This window comes from Sciurus carolinensis, chromosome 1 (assembly GCF_902686445.1).
Source record: "Sciurus carolinensis chromosome 1, mSciCar1.2, whole genome shotgun sequence".
NCBI classification, from domain to species: domain Eukaryota; kingdom Metazoa; phylum Chordata; class Mammalia; order Rodentia; family Sciuridae; genus Sciurus; species Sciurus carolinensis.
This window is the reverse complement of record NC_062213.1, coordinates 94,330,218-94,347,024: the sequence shown is the minus strand read 5'-3', so window position 1 is coordinate 94,347,024 and position 16,807 is coordinate 94,330,218. Positions and strand designations below refer to the sequence as shown.

General features: G+C 45.7%; 2 protein-coding genes across 13 annotated transcripts in view; one reads left to right on the top strand and one right to left on the bottom strand.

The window, feature by feature from the left end:
* The first annotated feature begins 3,445 nt into the window (after window positions 1-3,445).
* On the top strand, window positions 3,446-8,320 carry Msto1 (misato mitochondrial distribution and morphology regulator 1). 3 transcript variants are annotated; one of them, XM_047562615.1, is made up of 14 exons: window positions 3,446-3,568; window positions 3,681-3,816; window positions 4,460-4,529; window positions 4,624-4,699; window positions 4,961-5,015; window positions 5,114-5,243; window positions 5,393-5,510; window positions 5,593-5,727; window positions 5,827-5,979; window positions 6,224-6,355; window positions 6,429-6,613; window positions 6,850-6,954; window positions 7,045-7,154; window positions 7,446-8,320. In XM_047562615.1, the coding sequence occupies exons 1-14, from the start codon at window positions 3,485-3,487 to the stop codon at window positions 7,655-7,657; spliced, it is 1,701 nt and encodes a 566-aa protein (XP_047418571.1). In that variant the 5' UTR covers window positions 3,446-3,484; the 3' UTR covers window positions 7,658-8,320. The 3 variants fall into 3 exon arrangements, with proteins under 3 accessions (XP_047418571.1, XP_047418565.1, XP_047418576.1); XM_047562609.1 differs by having other exon boundaries at window positions 7,443-8,318; XM_047562620.1 differs by lacking the exons at window positions 3,446-3,568; window positions 4,961-5,015 and having other exon boundaries at window positions 3,750-3,816; window positions 7,443-8,319.
* The window catches only part of Gon4l (gon-4 like), a 94,424-nt gene continuing 84,804 nt past the window's right edge, over window positions 7,188-16,807 (bottom strand). For 5 of the 10 annotated variants that reach the window (XM_047562554.1, XM_047562548.1, XM_047562534.1 and 2 more), the window contains 12 exons: window positions 16,228-16,483; window positions 15,289-15,473; window positions 14,754-14,819; window positions 13,853-14,050; window positions 12,626-12,769; window positions 11,956-12,099; window positions 11,713-11,832; window positions 10,968-11,081; window positions 10,213-10,423; window positions 9,111-9,738; window positions 8,916-9,018; window positions 7,188-8,259 (listed from right to left, as the gene is read on the bottom strand). In XM_047562554.1, coding sequence (XP_047418510.1) covers window positions 8,110-8,259; window positions 8,916-9,018; window positions 9,111-9,738; window positions 10,213-10,423; window positions 10,968-11,081; window positions 11,713-11,832; window positions 11,956-12,099; window positions 12,626-12,769; window positions 13,853-14,050; window positions 14,754-14,819; window positions 15,289-15,473; window positions 16,228-16,483 — 2,319 coding nt within the window. In that variant the 3' untranslated portion in view covers window positions 7,188-8,109. Of the gene's footprint in view, window positions 8,260-8,915; window positions 9,019-9,110; window positions 9,739-10,212; window positions 10,424-10,967; window positions 11,098-11,712; window positions 11,833-11,955; window positions 12,100-12,625; window positions 12,770-13,852; window positions 14,051-14,753; window positions 14,854-15,288; window positions 15,474-16,227; window positions 16,484-16,807 lie in introns of those variants that run through there. The other 5 variants (XM_047562538.1, XM_047562564.1, XM_047562571.1 and 2 more) reach the window with 5 other exon arrangements.

The following is a 16,807-nucleotide window of genomic DNA, read 5'->3' as shown; positions in this document are numbered from 1 at the left end:
ATTATCACCCAAAGGTTTTAACATCCATTGATGATAATCACCTTGAATAAATTAACTTGATAAATGCAATTTAAATTTTTAAAGCTATCATTTTTAGCTGCCTTTTTTCTGTCACTCCTAACAGAAACTATCCCTGTTCACCCAGCTTTTTTAGTCCTATTGTAGACTCAGAGATGTAAGATACTTTTTTAAGTCGAATGAGGCAGGAGGATCACAAGTTCAAAGCCAGCCTCAGCAACTTAGACTCTAAGCAACTCCCGAGACCCTGTCTTGAAATAAAACATTTAAAAAGGGCTGGGGATGTGGCTCAGTGGTAAAATGCCTCTGGGTTCAATCCCTGGTACCAAAACAAACAAACAAAAAGATACTTTTATAAAAAGTATGTTTAAAAACAATGTGACATTTGAAAAAAAAATCAATGAAACAGAATCAAAAGCCCAGGTCATAATATATAAAGAATTAGTAATATTTGAAAACATCAAATATAAACAAGACTATCCCCAGCACTACAAAAAATAAAAATAAGCTGGTAGGGTGTCACCCACCTGTAATCCAAGCTACTCAGGAGGCTGGGTGGAGGATTGAAAGTTCATTGAGAGGGTTCAGTGGAGAGCACTTGCCTGGTATCTGCGAGGTCCTGGGTTCAATACTCAGCACCTAGCACCACATATAAGAAAATAAGATCCTTTGACAACTTAAAAAATATATATATTTTTAAAAATTAAAAAAAAAAAAAAAAGTTAATTGAATCCACCCTGGGCAACTTAGAGAAGACCCTGTGTCAAAATAAAAAGGTTTAGCATTGTTGCAGACACATGTAATTCCAGCAGTTCAGGAGGCTGAGGCAGGAGGATCACACACTCAAAGCCAGTCTCAGCAATTTAGGGAGACTTTCTCAAAAAGAGCTGGGGATGTGGCTCAGTGGTTAAGTGCCTCTGGGTTCTATCCCTGATACCAAAAATAAATAAATATATAAATACAGGGGGTGAAATAAAGAGTGTTTAAGGCATGGAAAGCCCTGGGTTCAATCCCAGGGTTCCAAAAAACAAAAAAAAGAGAGAATGAGAGAGAGAAAGAATGAAAAAAAAAGGACTATAAGGCAAACCACAGGAGAAGATATTTTCAACACCCATAATGGACAAAGGGCGGCTTGTTTCCAGAATAAAATGCTATAAATCAAAAGTCTGACAACCAAAAGGAAGCATTAGCAAAAGATTTAAACAAGCTGGGTGCCATGGCACCGTTGTGGGATCTAGATAGCCACACATAGTGAGACCACCAGAAACTAAAGTAGGAAAAAGTTTATTTTGGGAAAAGAGATTAAAAAAAGAAAAAGAAAAAGAAAACAGACTGACATGTCAGGACCACTACTCCAAGTGGGACAGTAGTGGGGAATGACTTCAGCAAGCTGGTTTTTAAAGTGAAAACCACAGAAAAAAAAAAAAAAAAAAAAAAAAAAAAAAAAAAAAAAAAAAAACATCCTGGCAGGCTTACAATAGGGGCCTTTTTCCTTATTTTCCAAGAAAGTGCAAGCAGCCAGCTCCAGCTCATCTATTTCAGGCTGCACCTGGCGGCAGGGCCAGCTAGGCAGTGGGGAGCCAGACTACCCATGTCTGAAACCAGCAGCTTCTGGGACCTCCGAAGAGGTGGGTTGCCTCACAGAAATGGTCACAATGTCCTTAACTCATGGCCACATTTTTATCTCAGTTATTGTCCTTGTATTTCCCACAGTCAGCACAACTCAATGATTTTATTCACACTAATTTTGGCTTGGTCAATCTTAACTAGATATGTTTGTTTTATATCAGAGGGTCTCTACTTTTTTCTTTTTAAAAAGGGTCTCCACTCTTTTATAGGCACACGCCTGTGACCCCAGCGCCTTGGGGAGGCTGACAGGAGGATCACGAGTTCAAAACCAGCCTCAGCAAAAAGTGAGGTCCTAAGCAACTCCGTGAGACCCTCTAAATAAAATACAAAATGGGGCTGGGGATATGGCTCAGTGGTCCAATGCCCCTGAGTTCAATCCCCTTACCCCCCAAAAACAAAGAAAATAACCCACCCAAAAGACTTAAGCAAGTAGGTCACAAAAAAAGGATATGCAAATGACTGATAAACATGAAATAGTGCTATGAACTTCAATGGTAATCGAAAAATTAAAACTATAGTGATGATGATTAAAATTTTCAAATGTTAGCAAGCTATTGGAACTGAAATCTCTCCGGCACTGTTGGTACACTGGGAATTGTCGAAGACTTTTAGAAAACATCTTGGTGGTATTTACCAAGTTCAAGCATACCCAACCTTACGACCTCCAACAATTAACACTGCTAGAAATACGTGCACAGGCACAAGAATGTTCACAATAGCACCTTTAAGCAAATACTGGAAACAATCTTAAAGTCTATTATTAGAATAGTCTTTTGTTTTTAAATAAATCATTTGTGGTATATTCACACAAAGGACTATTCTGCAGTAATGAAAACGAACTAGGTACAAGCAAGAGTATGGATGAATTTCATAAATGGTAATTGACAAAAAGAACACATACTCCGATTAATTTACATAATGTAATACGTAGACCAGTCCGCTGGATTAAAATTCAGGAAGGCTGACTTTGGGTGTGTGGGAGGCTTTAAAGGAGCTTTTTTCTGGCAAGGTGGTGGTTGTTTTTTGCTTTTGTTTTTTGGTACCGGGGAGTGAACCCAGAGGCGCTCAACCACTGAGCTACGTCCCCGCCCTTTTACAAATATTTTATTTAGAGACGGGGTCTTGTGTTGCATAGGGCCTCGCTAAATTGTTGAGGCTGGCTTTGAACTCACGATCTTCCTGCCTCTGCCTCTGCATGTGCCACCGCGCCCAGTCGGGTAAGGTTTTATTTTTGTGCGTGGAGTTATTAGGTAGCAAAGATATGATGGGACAAGAGCCGCCAAAAGAAGCAGGTGAGAATCTTCCGTGACCCCAGTCAGTGGAGATGCTACGTGAGGCGCAAAGGAAACAGTCAAAGCATGCGCGGTGGCGCATGTAATCACAGCGACTCTGGAAACTGAGGCAGGAGGATCACAAGTTCGAGGCCAACTTCGGCAATTTAGCGAGACTCAGCAGCTTAACGGGACACTGCCTCAAATAAAAAGGACTAAAGATGGGAGGTACCTCCGTGGTAGGGTGCCCCCGGGTTCAATTCTCAATACCAAAAAAAAAAAAAAAAAAAAGCTCCAGCATGGCGCGGATACGCGCAACTTCCTGTCCGGGCCTGCGACATACTCCGCCGCCTGGCAACTACAAGGAAGCAGGACTGGGCCACGTCAAGGAAGAGGGGAGGGAATGATGGGCAGGGTCTCTAAGTCATTTATCCAATGGCAAGGGGCGTGTTTGTGGACCAATAGGACGCAGAGGATGAGACCACGCCCACAAGCCTGTGGAGCCAATCGACTAGGAGCAGCGAGCGGACTGGCAGGGGCGGTGGGGCCAAGTGGAGCGGCGAGGCATGGCGGGCGGGGCCCGAGAGGTGCTTACGCTGCAGTTGGGACATTTTGCGGGTTTCGTGGGTGCGCACTGGTGGAACCAGCAGGTGAGGTCTCCTAGTGGCTGTCTCTGCGAAATCCTTGGAATCTACAGTCCTGACTTCCGGACTTCCCCTCTCGCCTCCTCTAAGTTCAGTCCTTCCTCTGTGCCTCTACCAGGATGCTGCGCTGGGCCGAGCAACCAGCGCCAAGGAGTCTCTGGGAGAATTGTGCCCTGACGTCCTGTACCGGACCGGGCAGACGCTGCATGGCCAGGAAACCTACACGCCGCGACTCATCCTCATGGATCTGAAGGGTGAGACGGTGGCAGGGGTCAGCCAATGCTCAAGTTTTTTCATTTCGCGTCCGGAGTCTCTGGCATTCATTCTCTTCAAAACTAATCATCCATCTGCTAGAAACGCTGAAGCAGGAGGATCGCAAGTTTGAGGCCAACCCTAACCCTCTCTTAAAATAAAAAATAAAAAGACTGGGGATGTAGCTCAGTGTTAAAGAGTCCCCAGGTTCCCCCCCCCCCCGCAAAAAAACAAAACAAAACAACAAAAAAAACTCTAATCATAGTAGGTTGAAGGACCAGAAATGAGTACGCTAACACCAGAGATAGGCAGGAAGGCAAAACTTTATTCTGCTCAAGAGCCCTCTCTAGATAGGCTGTTTGCCTGGAGAGACAGGTGTTGAGAAATGCTACACTCCTGTAGGACTGTTGGGGTGTTTTTTGCCCCAGGTACCGCATCTACTGATTAAGCTGGGAACAGAAGGACGGATTCTCCTAAACCAGCTCCCCACCAACCCACACAGATTTGCACCCAAGAAAGCCTGGAAGAGCCAGTGCTGGAGAGATGCTGACAGCAGGTTTCAGGAGATCAAAAGAATACCCCCTCCATAGGAAGGGAGAAGATGCCCTAGGATTTGACCTACCATTGCCTTTTACTTCTGTACAGGCAGTCTGAACTCCCTAAAAGAGGAAGGTGGACTCTACTGGGACAAACAGCTAGATGCAGCCATAGCATGGTGTGTATGGAGAGGGGTGAGAACATGTATGTGCACAGAAAGCTGGAGCTCTCATCTATTGAGTTTCTTTGATCAATCTTGAAATCTTTTTAAGGCACGGGAAGCTTTCCACACACAAAGAGGAAGTCTATCCCAAGAACCCTCAACTCCAGGACCTTCTGAGTGCAGAGGTGAGGGACTCTACCCTGACTGCACATTTTCACCCCATGCTACACCCAGAGTGCCACCACTGGGGTAGAGAAAAGAGGATTTTAATCACCTTAAATGCCTTAGAATGGTATTTTTAGGAAAAGCACATCTTTTCCTAGGGATTGTGATAACCTAAACAGAAAGGAGGCTTCAGGGAATGGCCAACATGTTCAGGGAATATAAATCAACTTTTGCTTCTCCTCTGCCTGGAACTAAATATAGATTTTTCTCACCTATGCCAGGGAGTACAGAGTAGTGATGATATCTGGAGAGTCAAATCCATCCCTAATGGCAAAGGTGAGAATTCTCCAGATATTAGACCTGGCAATATAGATGGGGAGCTAATCAACGAAGGAATGTGGGAAAAGGTAACATCTCTTCTGATTTTTCTTCAGCTCCCCCAGCAGTCACCACTGCTGCAACGCCAAAACCACTTGAGAGGAGTGTCAGAGTCTGGTCAGACTTCCTTAGAGTTCATCTCCATCCGCGGAGCATCTGTATGATTCAGAAGTACAACCATGATGGGTATGAGGACCTCAGACACTGAGGCAAGAGGCTTGGCACCCACCAATGCTGGGAATAAGACTCTTGAGGCCATTTCCCCCAAAACAAGAGAGGTGGGAGTTGGAGTGGGGAGAGGGTTGTAAGTCTTGCCTCCTGTTTCTTTGTGGCAGGGAAACAGGCCGGCTGGAGGCTTTTGGCCAAGGGGAGAGTGTCCTGAAGGAACCCAGGTATCTGGAAGAGCTGGAGGACAGACTGCACTTCTATGTGGAGGAATGTGACTACTTGCAGGTAGCATTGGGGCAAGGAGGAAAGCAGGGCAGAAACTTCTCATTCTGCTCTCTACTGTCTTTGATCCTTTGCTTCTTTCCAGGGCTTCCAGATTCTGTGTGACCTGCATGATGGTTTCTCCGGGGTAGGTGCCAAGGCTGCAGAGTTGCTGCAAGACGAGTATTCAGGGCGGGGAATAATAACCTGGGGCCTGCTCCCTGGTTCCTACAATCTTGGGGTGAGTAGAAGGTGGGAGAAAAAGAAGTCACAGTGGGGAGGGAGCAAAGAGAGAATCCCATTGAGAAAGTTGCCTGATGCACACCACTTGTTTCACCAGGAGCCTCAGAAAAACGTCTATCGTCTGTTAAACACAGCATTTGGACTGGTGCACCTGACTGCTTACAGCTCTTTCGTCTGCCCCTTATCCTTGGGTGGGAGTCTGGGCCTGCGACCCCAGCCACCTGTCAACTTCCCTTACCTGCATTATGATGTAAGGCTCAATGCTTGTTCTGACTATAGCTGGCCCTCATATTCCCCAAAGCAGCCTATGTTAGTGGCTCTCTTCTTGAAGTAGCTTGAACTCAACTGTGATGTGGCCTCTTAGATCTGTCTTGTGCTTGTCCATTCTTGGGCCAAGCACATCCTTGCTTCATTCTCTGGACCTCTCTGCCATTACCTCCACGTATCTATTTCCAGGCCCCAAAGGCTAAGTGTTCCTCTTGTGTCCTCTGTAGGCCACTCTGCCCTTCCACTGTAGTGCCATCCTGGCCACAGCCCTTGACACAGTCACTGTTCCTTATCGACTCCGTTCATCTCCAGTTTCCATGGTTCATCTGGCTGATATGCTGAGCTTCTCTGGGAAAAAGGTATGAAGCTTTGTGTGGGATGGGGTCAGCACTGAGAAAAAGCTCTGTAACCTGATCTCCTTCTGCTCTTTAGGTGGTGACAGCAGAAGCAATCATCCCCTTCCCCTTGGTTCCAGGCCAGTGCCTCCCTGATGCCCTGGTGCAGCTCGGAGGAGCCACACCATGGACTCCACTGTCTGCATGTGGGAACCCCTCGGGAACACGCTGCTTTGCTCAGTCAGTGGTGCTGAGAGGTATAGACAGAGCGTGCCATACCAGGTGAGCACTGTTGGTCCTTAGGAACCCTCCTCATGTTTTTGTTTCATGTCCTTTTCTCCCTAATATCTCGGAATTCTACTGACATTGCTTCTTCCCACCACCACCACCCGCCTCACTTAAGAGGAAAAAAAAAAAAAGCTATCGCACTGATTCAGCTGATGGCCCAAGAATCTAAGAATTCTTAGTTCTTATCAAGCAGCCATACACTAAAGGTGGTTCTGGCTTTGTTCTGATAGTCAGCTCAACCCAGGGACACCTCTGCCTTCCCCTCTCCATGCGTGTACAACTGGGGAAGAAGTCTTGGCACAATATTTACATCAGCAGCAGCCCAAAGTCACAAGGTCAGTCTAATGCTTGCTCCTGCCCTCCTCCAGGACCTCCATTCCCCCTCGACTTCTTGCTCACTGAACTGCCATTCTCTACCCCCACAGTTCTTCCCATCTACTGCTGACTCCCTGCAGAGTGGCTCCTCCTTACCCCTACCTCTTCTCAAGCTTCAGCCAGCAGGGTATGGTTTTGGATGGTCCCCCCAGAGGCACAGGTATGTAGGAGGCAAAGAAAACCAAGACACCAAGCATGGGAGCAGTTTTACTCTCCCTTCCTGGATTAAGAGTGCTTAAAATGTTCACAGTTAAACATTCCTTTATTGCCCTATGGCTCCTGAGAAGTGTCCTTCCTCTGGAGTACTGGTATACTAAAGGGACAGCAAACAAAATTCACTGAAGGTACTTTACAGTCAAGTCTATCATGTGCACAGACTTCCCTGTAAATATGAGAGTCCCAGGAAAGAATATACTCCATTTGGTCTCACTTTTCTCTCCCTCTACAGCAGTGCAGAGCATCCCAGTGTTTGGGGCTCTGTGCTCCTCTTCATCCTTGCACCAGGCCCTGGGAGGCCTGGCCACAGAGCTCACCAAACTGGACCTGCGGCGCTGGGCCAGCTTCTTGGATGCCGGGGTGGAACAGGATGATGTAGAGGAGTTGCTGCAAGAGCTGCACAGTCTGGCCCAGTGTTACCAGGAGGGCGACAGCCTCATGGACTAGAGTTCTGGGACGGGGTGGGGGAAGGGCAAGAGCTAGTTGGCCAATAAAAACTGCTGATTTAAGAGCCCAGTGTCTTCGGGCAGAGGAGCTTAGTGTCTTGGGACTGGCTACACGGCATAGGCATTTATTACACTTAGAAACACTGTGAGTAGATCACAGAACAATAAATATGTACCATTAGATAAAGAAAAAAGTAGCTTAGCCCCACTTTTCCTCAGTGCTATTTACAGAGTGGATGAGTAGGGTCTACATAAAAGACTGAATGAGGCCCAGGATATGGAGCTCCAAGGCCCACCTCCAGCCTCAATGTGTCCCTGTCCTCGGCCTGCTCTCCAGTTCTGTCTGCAGAGCTCAAGGACGACGCAAGCAAAGTACAAGCCGCCTCTCCTGGAGTGCAGGCACAGGTGCCTGATGGCTGGTCCTGTGTGATGACTCCACGTGTTCCCAGAGTGTCACTCATCCGCGTCCTCCTCAGAGAGCAAGTCCCCGTGATCAGAAAGCTGGTCCGCGTTGCTGGTGCTGGTTGCATCGTCCTCATCCTCAGAGCTGGCTTCACAGGCCGTGTGGAAGAGCTGCATGAGTTCTCGGAAACGGTGGGCAACCTAGCACAGGAGAAGGGCTGTTTCACTGTTCCTATTTAGTAACACTGTGATAGTTACGAAGCTCTAGGTGCCAATTTTTTTTTTTTTTTTTTTTTTTTTAAGAATTTAACCTTGGGCTGGGGAGATAGCTCAGTTGGTAGAGTGCTTACCTTGCAAGCGCAAGGCCCTGGGTTCAATTCCCAGCACCGCAAAAAAAAAAAAAAAAAAAAAAAAAATTTAAGTTTTATTTATTTATTTTGTTATGTGGTGCTGAGGATCGAACCCAGTGCCTCACCCATGCTAGGCACGTGCTCTATCACTAAGCTTACAACTCCAACCCTCCAACCCTACCAATTTTAAAAACCTTTATTTATTTACACAGTAAAGTTGTGAAAGCCATGTTCTTTTAGAAGGAAAACTCCACAGACTAAATATTGTACCCAAAGTTACACTCCTAAAAACAACTAGAAATGGAAGCCAGATTCTACCTCTGAATCCAATGCCCTTTCTTTTCTAGAATCATAACCACCCCAAGAAGTCAGGTCCTTAGGTCGCCCTTAAAGCCCTGTGTCTCTCCAGTTGGCCTCCCTGTCCTCTCCTTGCCATACCTTCTTGGATTCCCTGGGCTTGATGCTCAAACAGGGCACCCCATCTTCACACACACTTCCCCCACTTACCTCAGCAGGGGTCTTATTTCCCAGCTGCTGAGAGATGATGCTGAAGGTCTGTGGTTGTGCTCCTTGCTCCTGACACATGGTGAGAATCACACGGTCAGCTTCCCTGTAACCAACACAAACAGGATTAACCCTGCAGAGTCACATAGATGTATGTGTTCTATAATCTTTCCAAACACTTCCTGTATTGTCACCTACCTTGTCCATAGGACAACCTTCTCCCCAGTGGAGCTGACCTTGCTGTTGTTCGCACATACTGTTGCTTCTGTGGCCTTTGGCTGCTGCTCCCACTCTGGACCCCTGGCCTGTATCCCAATGTCTTTAGCTAAAACTCCTGGGGCTTCAGGAGAAGTCTCTGAGGTGTCAAACCTTGATGAAGATTCATGGACAGGGGACATTCTGTTTGCAGTTTTCACCTCAGTTCTGCTTGAGGGCTGCCAGCTCTCTTGAGTATCTGGTTTCCCAGACATATGTCTTCCCTCTGCATCTCTGGTCCTTGAGGAGACAGGACTCAGGAAGGAAACAGGGGTCTCAGCAGCCGTAGGCAATTTCTCAGTTTCTGGTGCATCCCAAACCAGCATGGAATCCTCTGAGTCACCCACTACCTTTTGGCCTTCCCCTTCATTCTGAAGTCCAGGGTGTGCACTGGGGCAGGAGAGAATCTCAGGCCCAGCCTGGTTCCTCTTACCAGGGTATGGTACCGCTCCACTTTGTGGGGGAAACTGAAGAGTCTCTGGTGAGCAAGGTGGCTGGCCATCCAGGAGCTGTTGTGTAACAGTCACTTCTTCTTGAGGGAATGACAAACTGCTCCCCACTATCAATCCTGCTTTGGAGGAAAGTAAGTATCTGAGGGTATGGACAGGATCAGGGTGCAACCAAAGACTGAAAACTACCACAAATTGTGGTAAGCTACTGTGATAAAGTTCCCACTTGAAAGAGTGGGTTGCAGGTGGGGGTTAATTCACTTACACAAAGATACCAGAGCTGTTAAGGATCCAGTCATTAGAATGTAGGTAGAAAGGATTTGGATATAAGGGGAAGGGCTTCAGAATTTGAAACACAGAGAATGCAGCATGATGGACTTCGTTGCACTCTTGATTCCCCAAGAAGACTAAAGCTACAGAAAAGAAAATGCAGCTGAACAGGAGTAGAGCTCTATCGGTCTATCAGGGAAAGAGATGCTATCTATGTCCATTCCTGGGAATTCTAGTTTTTATTCAGGCTCATAGAGCTTCCTGCTTGAATTATGAGAATGAAACCAAAAACTAAGGGAAGAAGGGCTGGCAGTGAGATCGCTCACCTGGAATGGACACCTCTTCCTTCCTGGTGGTCCTGCCAGTCCTGCTCTGGGTTGCTTCAGTGCTCTCCTGCTCCTCCGGGACTTCCTCTTCCACCACATCCTTGCCCTGCCCTGCTTCCTTAGCACCAGGCATAGGACTGGCCTCTCGGTGAGGGCTGCTGCCCACCAACTCATGGGACTCCTTGCTCTTGTAGGATTTGCTGTCACAGACCTGCAGGGATGGCTTTCTGGGTCATAGGTATCCAAACCTATGTCTTGAGGACCCACCAAAAAGAAGCCCTGCCCTGCTGCTTAGCAAGTCAACAAACATGCACAGGCTCCAGGGATTTTTAAATGGTTCAGAGTAGAATGCGGGATTCCACCCATCACTCCCTCTCTTGGGTTGCATTTCTGCTGCCAACCAACTCTAAAGAACCAGAATGATCTTATGAAGGGTCTATTTTCCTGGTTTATTTCATTAAAAAATAAGAAGGAAATATTCGAACTGTGGCTTTTTTTCTCTTCCAATTCCAAAAGCTTTCCTTACAGAATTCTCTTTAAAAAGCAAAATTCATCATGTATTTTTAAAAGATTCTATTTATTTACATATGTACACTTATGCATATACCGCATGTTATTTGTAGCTATGTTACTGCTTTAGGAATTCAACAGGGTACAAGTCTGTGGTAGTAAGCAATATCTCAGAAAGCTTGTCCTGGAGTTGCCCTGACATCTCTTGATACCCTGGGTCCTGGCACCTTGGGCACCTTCCTCACCTTGCTGCTACAGTGGCTACAATTTTTCCTCTTGCTCTTCTTAAGCTTAGAATCAGGGCCTCCTTCATGGCAGGAACAGGAACAGTCCTTGGCCCCATCTGTCCACTCAGTCTCCTAGGAGATACCTGGGCTTGATTAGCAATCATGTATTTTCAGTACGTTAAGAGGAAGCTGGGCTGTGAGTCATCTGAAGAGGTCCCTCCCCATCACCTCCTTCCCTTTCTCTTTCATTATGCACCATCTCATCACATTGTCTGGAGAAATCAATGCCCAAACTGGATTAAAGCCTACTGAATCCCTAAAAGAATCCTTAAGTGACCCAAAGACACATATCCCAATTGCCCAGATGTTTCAAGACATAGATAAGTCAAACAGATTTTGAGGCAGTCTCTGGAGAGCTCCACCATAAGATATGGTCTACTCACTCATCTGTCTTTGTTTTTGTCTCCCTGTGCCTTGAGCTCCCCACCCCTAGCAATTCCCTTGAGAGGGTTTTGTACATATGGAAGGCTCCCTCAACTATACTCTGCTTTAATAAATCCAAGACGAAGGTACCAATATTATCCTAATTCACAATGAAGAAACAGAGAGAGGTTACATAAATTGCCCAAGGTCATTTAGCTACTAAGTAGTTTCTCCCCAAGAAAGAGTAAAGACATGCAATTAAAAACACAAAAATCATGGAGTTAAAAAACTGTGGGCTGGGGATATAGCTCAGTTGGTAATTCACAACAGCCTGGTGTACCTTATCATGGTTTTGGACCCCAACCTCTTTTCTTCTCTTGTTCTTGGAGGCTGTGGGTATCTTGGGAGGTTCTTCTTCCTCTTCCACATCAGGCAGTGCCACCTCTTCAAAGCCATCAAACTAAGGAGAATTTGGCGCCAATGAGTGCAGACCTTAGGCTGATTTCCCTCCTGCTAGTGGCACCAAGTAACCCCCTCACATTCTCCTTCACACCCCTACTGCAGTCTCAAGGCCTGTACCTACCTCATACTCTTTCTCCTCAGTCCAATTGATCTCTTCAAAGTCACCCATCCGGCTAGCTGCTGGGCGTAGATGGTCAAAGAAGACGGAGAACTCATCCTGTAAGTGGTCATGGCCCTTGAGGAGTTGCCACATCTGTGTCTTAAGCTGAGGAGAATTGTAGAGGCAAAGATGTGTCTCAGAGCCTCCCTAGACCACCCTTCAAACTATCCTCTACACTCTGACATTCTGCCTTCCTAGACACATTGGAGATCTCTCTTTGATAGCTAAGAATTGTTGCTTCTCTCTGCTTGCTTGCCCAAAGGAGAGGGTCATAAATGTGATTTCCAATGATAGCACTCTTCACTGCTGCCTGACTGGTCCCCAGCTAGGGTATAGCCCAAACAGAGGAAGGAGGCTGGATCCCTCCCAGGTCTTACAACTTCCTTCCATGAACATCCCTTCCAGGGTACTGATAGCATGCCTGAACCCATGAGGGTCAGTCAGGCTCTGGATTTCATGGCCAGCCTCCCTATCCTTATGTTTTATGCTTTAATTAAAGCCTAAGAAACCCCTGCCTTCTTCATCTCCTCCCAGAATCCATAAATGGATATGGAACAGGTTAAAGGGAGAGAGAAGAGAAGGGTCTGAGGCCCAAATGACAATAGAAAAGAAACAGGACAGGAAGGAATACCTCAGTGATCTCTTGAGGAAGGCAGTCTGCACAGCCCTGGAGGACCTTGATGATCTTCTGGTGGTGGGAAGGGTTCTCTGCAAAGCAAATCTCCAGCTGCCGAAGGAACTTGCGACTCTTCTCAAAAGCCTGCTGCTCCTCAAACTACCAAAGTGGAAGGAGGGCAAGAGAGGAGTCACCCACACATCTAGAGCAGGACTTGAGGGCCCTATGGATGAGAACTAAGAGCAATGACCTGCAAGCCCAGGGGATGACAGGATTCTATTTAATAAATCCTGACATTCAACTACCTTGGGCTCCTGGCAGCTACCAACTTATGAAAACTAAGATGTGAACAAAAGATTCAAGAGATGTGCATATCTAAGTTGTTTATTATTTTATGAGTTGTGAAATCAAACACACTCACGTGGTACTTCACAGTTTACAAAGAATTTTAGCATATATCTGATCCTCATAATAATGCCAAAAGAGAAGATGGACATTATATGATCACCCCAGTGTCATTTAACTGGCATAAGACTACTAGAATGCCCTCATTATTCCCTTTATTTCTGTTTTTACTCATCATGAAAAGAAGCCCAGGGCTACTTAGGATATGCCTCACGCTTATTCTTTAACATTTCAAATATCATCTCACTGCAGGGGCCTTGCCAGACCACTGTTTATCAAACTTCATAGCCCATTCCCTCACCCACTTTACTTACAACTCACTCATCACCTTCTCTGCTTTAGTTTTCTCTAAAGCATTATCACTATAAAGCATTATATTCTATATGATATTCATTTTCTTTTTATAATATAGATACATGAAAATTTATATATTTTACATATTATCACCTGAGTTTCCCCATGAAAATAAAAGCTCCATAAGGGAGGTGATTTTTTTTTTAAATGCTATATATATTCATAGCACCTAGAACTCTGCCTGACATTCCATAAGTATTTATTAAAAGAATGCCTTTTTTACAACTGTGAGGAGCACAGAGCACTCAACTTACCTAAGGTCTCCACTGGCAACTTAAAGTAAAATGCTGCCATTCCCCAAGGAGAGAAAATGGGAGAATGGTATTGGGGAGAGCATCCCCAAGGAGGTGAGCCCTTTTGAGCAAGGGGACAGATGGCCTGTCTGGAAGCAGTCAAGAGACCGGGATAGTCTTACTTGACTCCATTCATCCCCAGTCACTCTGACTCAGGAGTCCTGTATTTTGTTTCTGCCCATCAACTTACTAATCCACAGGCCAAAGCTTGCTCGGGTAACAGGAAAGCAGCAAAGTCTTTCAACAGTTGAGGCCAGTCTTGGAGCAGAATTTGCAAGCTTTTATAGAGATCCACAGCAGTCTGCCTCTGGGTGCTTGACTCAAATTCATAGATGACTTGAAGGAAGTCTTCATACTTGCCTGGGATATGCTGTAGGGCTTCTCGTACCTATACAGGGAGACTTCCAATCATAAGCACCCTTTCCTTGGGTCCCAAGAAGAAGCAAGGGTCCAAGGGAGAAAGAGAGATCATAATAAGAGAACTCTAAGAAGTATCCTTCAAAGGAAAGGTCCTAAACGTGTTCTCAGATCTGATGGTAAATGGAAGACAAAACAACGAGCAGGGTAGAGCTCTTTTTTTGATAGTGGGCAACAGGAAAATCTTCAAGACCTCCAAAACCAGATAACGCTTTTCTCTAGGTCACAGTTGTAAGCTCTCCTTCCTGATTTCAGACCCATAATAAAATAGATAAGGAGTGTTTTGTATTTCAGCATAGTGTCATCTGAGGGCACATAATACATAAATTTGGAATGTTAGTTAAAAAGTAGGAGATAAGAAAAAGCCATAACTACCCTGATAGTACCTTCTTTTGATAGGAGGATAAAGGAACCAGCTAGTTACTGAAAGAGAAGGCAGTTACTAGGGTACCACTAAACACAGGTGGGTTCACATCTGAAGACCAAGGCATTTCCCTGAAATCTGCTCTCTGGTCAATTTACCAACTATCTTTCTTCTCAGGTCAAAGGGCTGGGTAAAGGTTCTTACTAGTCCATAGCTAGTAAAGACATAATGTTCTACTGATGATGAGGTATCATTTTTCCCCAATCTCTGGGTAAAAGGAGATTATATTGGGTGCTAATAATCAACTCACACATGACTGAACTCTGTGTCTTCTTGTGGCTCTCTCACAAGAGCTCTTTTGGTAATTCCAGGCAAGCTAAGGCAAAGACAGACAATGCCAGTTGTACAGTCTAAAAAAAAAGAAAGACTTTTTTCTTCTTTGCAGTACTGGGGATAGAACCCAGGACTTTGTGAGCGCTAGGTGAGTGCTCTACCACTGAGCTATACCCCCAACCCCAGACTTCATTTTTAAAACATCTACTTGCCAGGCAAAGTGGCACACACCTGTAATCCTAGAGGCTCGGGAGGCTGAGGCAGGAGGATCTCAAGTTCAAAGCCAGCCTTGGCAACTTAGTGAAGCCCTAAGCAATTTAATGTTACCCTGTCTCAAAATTTAAAAACAAAACAAAAACAAAAAGAGCTGGGGATGTGGCTTAGTGGTTAAGCACCTCTGGGTTAAATCCCCAGTAACAAACAAACAAACAAAAATAAATAAAACATCTGCTTTACAGGAGCAGCAGCCATATTTATAAGGACTAGTAGTAATGGAAGCAGCATTTGCCTACCCTGGTCAGATAAGCCTGGGCAAAGGCCAAGTCCTTCTGCTCCCTCAGTGGATCCCGTTCGAGAATGTCCTCATCGTAGAGTAACAGCAGCTTGGAGGTGTCCTTGCTGGCCCGAGCCCGACTTCCCCGCTTGTTGCGAGCTCGATGATTGCTTCGGCCCTTTCCAGTAGCTTTGATGCTCTCTCCTTGGAGTACATATGAAAACAATTGTTTCTTGGTTCCTGCAACCTCTGCTCTTCCCATCCACCACATGTGCCCCTCTATCCAATCCTAGTCAATGACAAGGAGCAACTCAGGAGAAGAGTGGCTGGGGAAGTAGTAGGAGAGGCAAGTTGGTTTCTGTCAAGTCAGCTCTATGCAGAGTCTCCAGCAGAAGTAGATTAACTGGCACAATAAGGAGACAATTAGCCACTGCATCATTTTTTCAGGTTTTTTTTTGTATGTTTGTTTGTTTTTGTGGTAGTGGGGAATGAAGGGTGTCCTACCACAGAGCTACATCCCAGACCTTTTTATTTTGAGATCGAGTCTCATTAAGTTGCCCAGGATGTCCTCAAACTTTGAACCCCCTGCCTCAGCCTCCTGAGCAGCTGGGATTAGTCATGCACCACCACACCTGGCAAGCTACATCTTGAGAAAGGAAATCTAAAAGTAAATGTGGCTTTATGTTGGGCTCCCAAAGGACAGTGTTTTCTGATATAAACATAGCTCTTTGCCTCATACATGACAGATGAGGAAAGCAATAGTATGAAAACTTGGAACAACCTATTAAAGAGGTACCACCTTAAATATCTGTTTGGAGGAAGGGAGGTTACAGGAAAGATTCAGAGGATTTCCTCTAGAATCATCCAGCTGATTTGTAAGCTACACACTCTGCATACTGTCCTCTGGACAATGAGGCCCAGTGAGACCTGACTCTAGGTGCAAGCTTGCCACACTCACCTGGTGGGTTTCTGCTGGTCTCCACTTCTGGAGCAGTCCTGGGGGAGGCCAAGGTGGAAGGAGGTTTCTCAGCAGCATCTCCAACTGCTTCATCAGTCATCTCATCCTCTTTCTGCAGGTTTTCCATTCCTTCAGCTTCTTCTTCCTCCTCCTCTTCCTGCTCGGAATTCTCCTCCTGGGAGTTCTCTTCCTCAGAATCACCCTCCTGACTCATGCGCCTTTCAGATGCCAGCCAAGTCAGCTTCTCCATTGTTTCCTGCCATCCCCCCAAAGAGTATTTATAAGGGCTCCTGGTAGCTCACAAATGCTGAAGCACAGAGCTCTATCAGGAGGATCTGAGGTTAGACAATGGGGCATACTACTACCTGGGTTATGGAACTGGGCCTGATAAAAGAGAGAAGAAGAATATGCCTTTTGAAAGGGTTCCCTATTCCCTAAAGATAAGCTTTCCTTTGCTACTATCCACACTTATTAGTTTTTTATTTTTTTTTCCTTCTCGTCTGTATTATTGGGGACTGAACCCAGGGCTCATGTATGCTAGGCAAGCACTCTACAACTAGCTATACCCCCAGTCCTCATG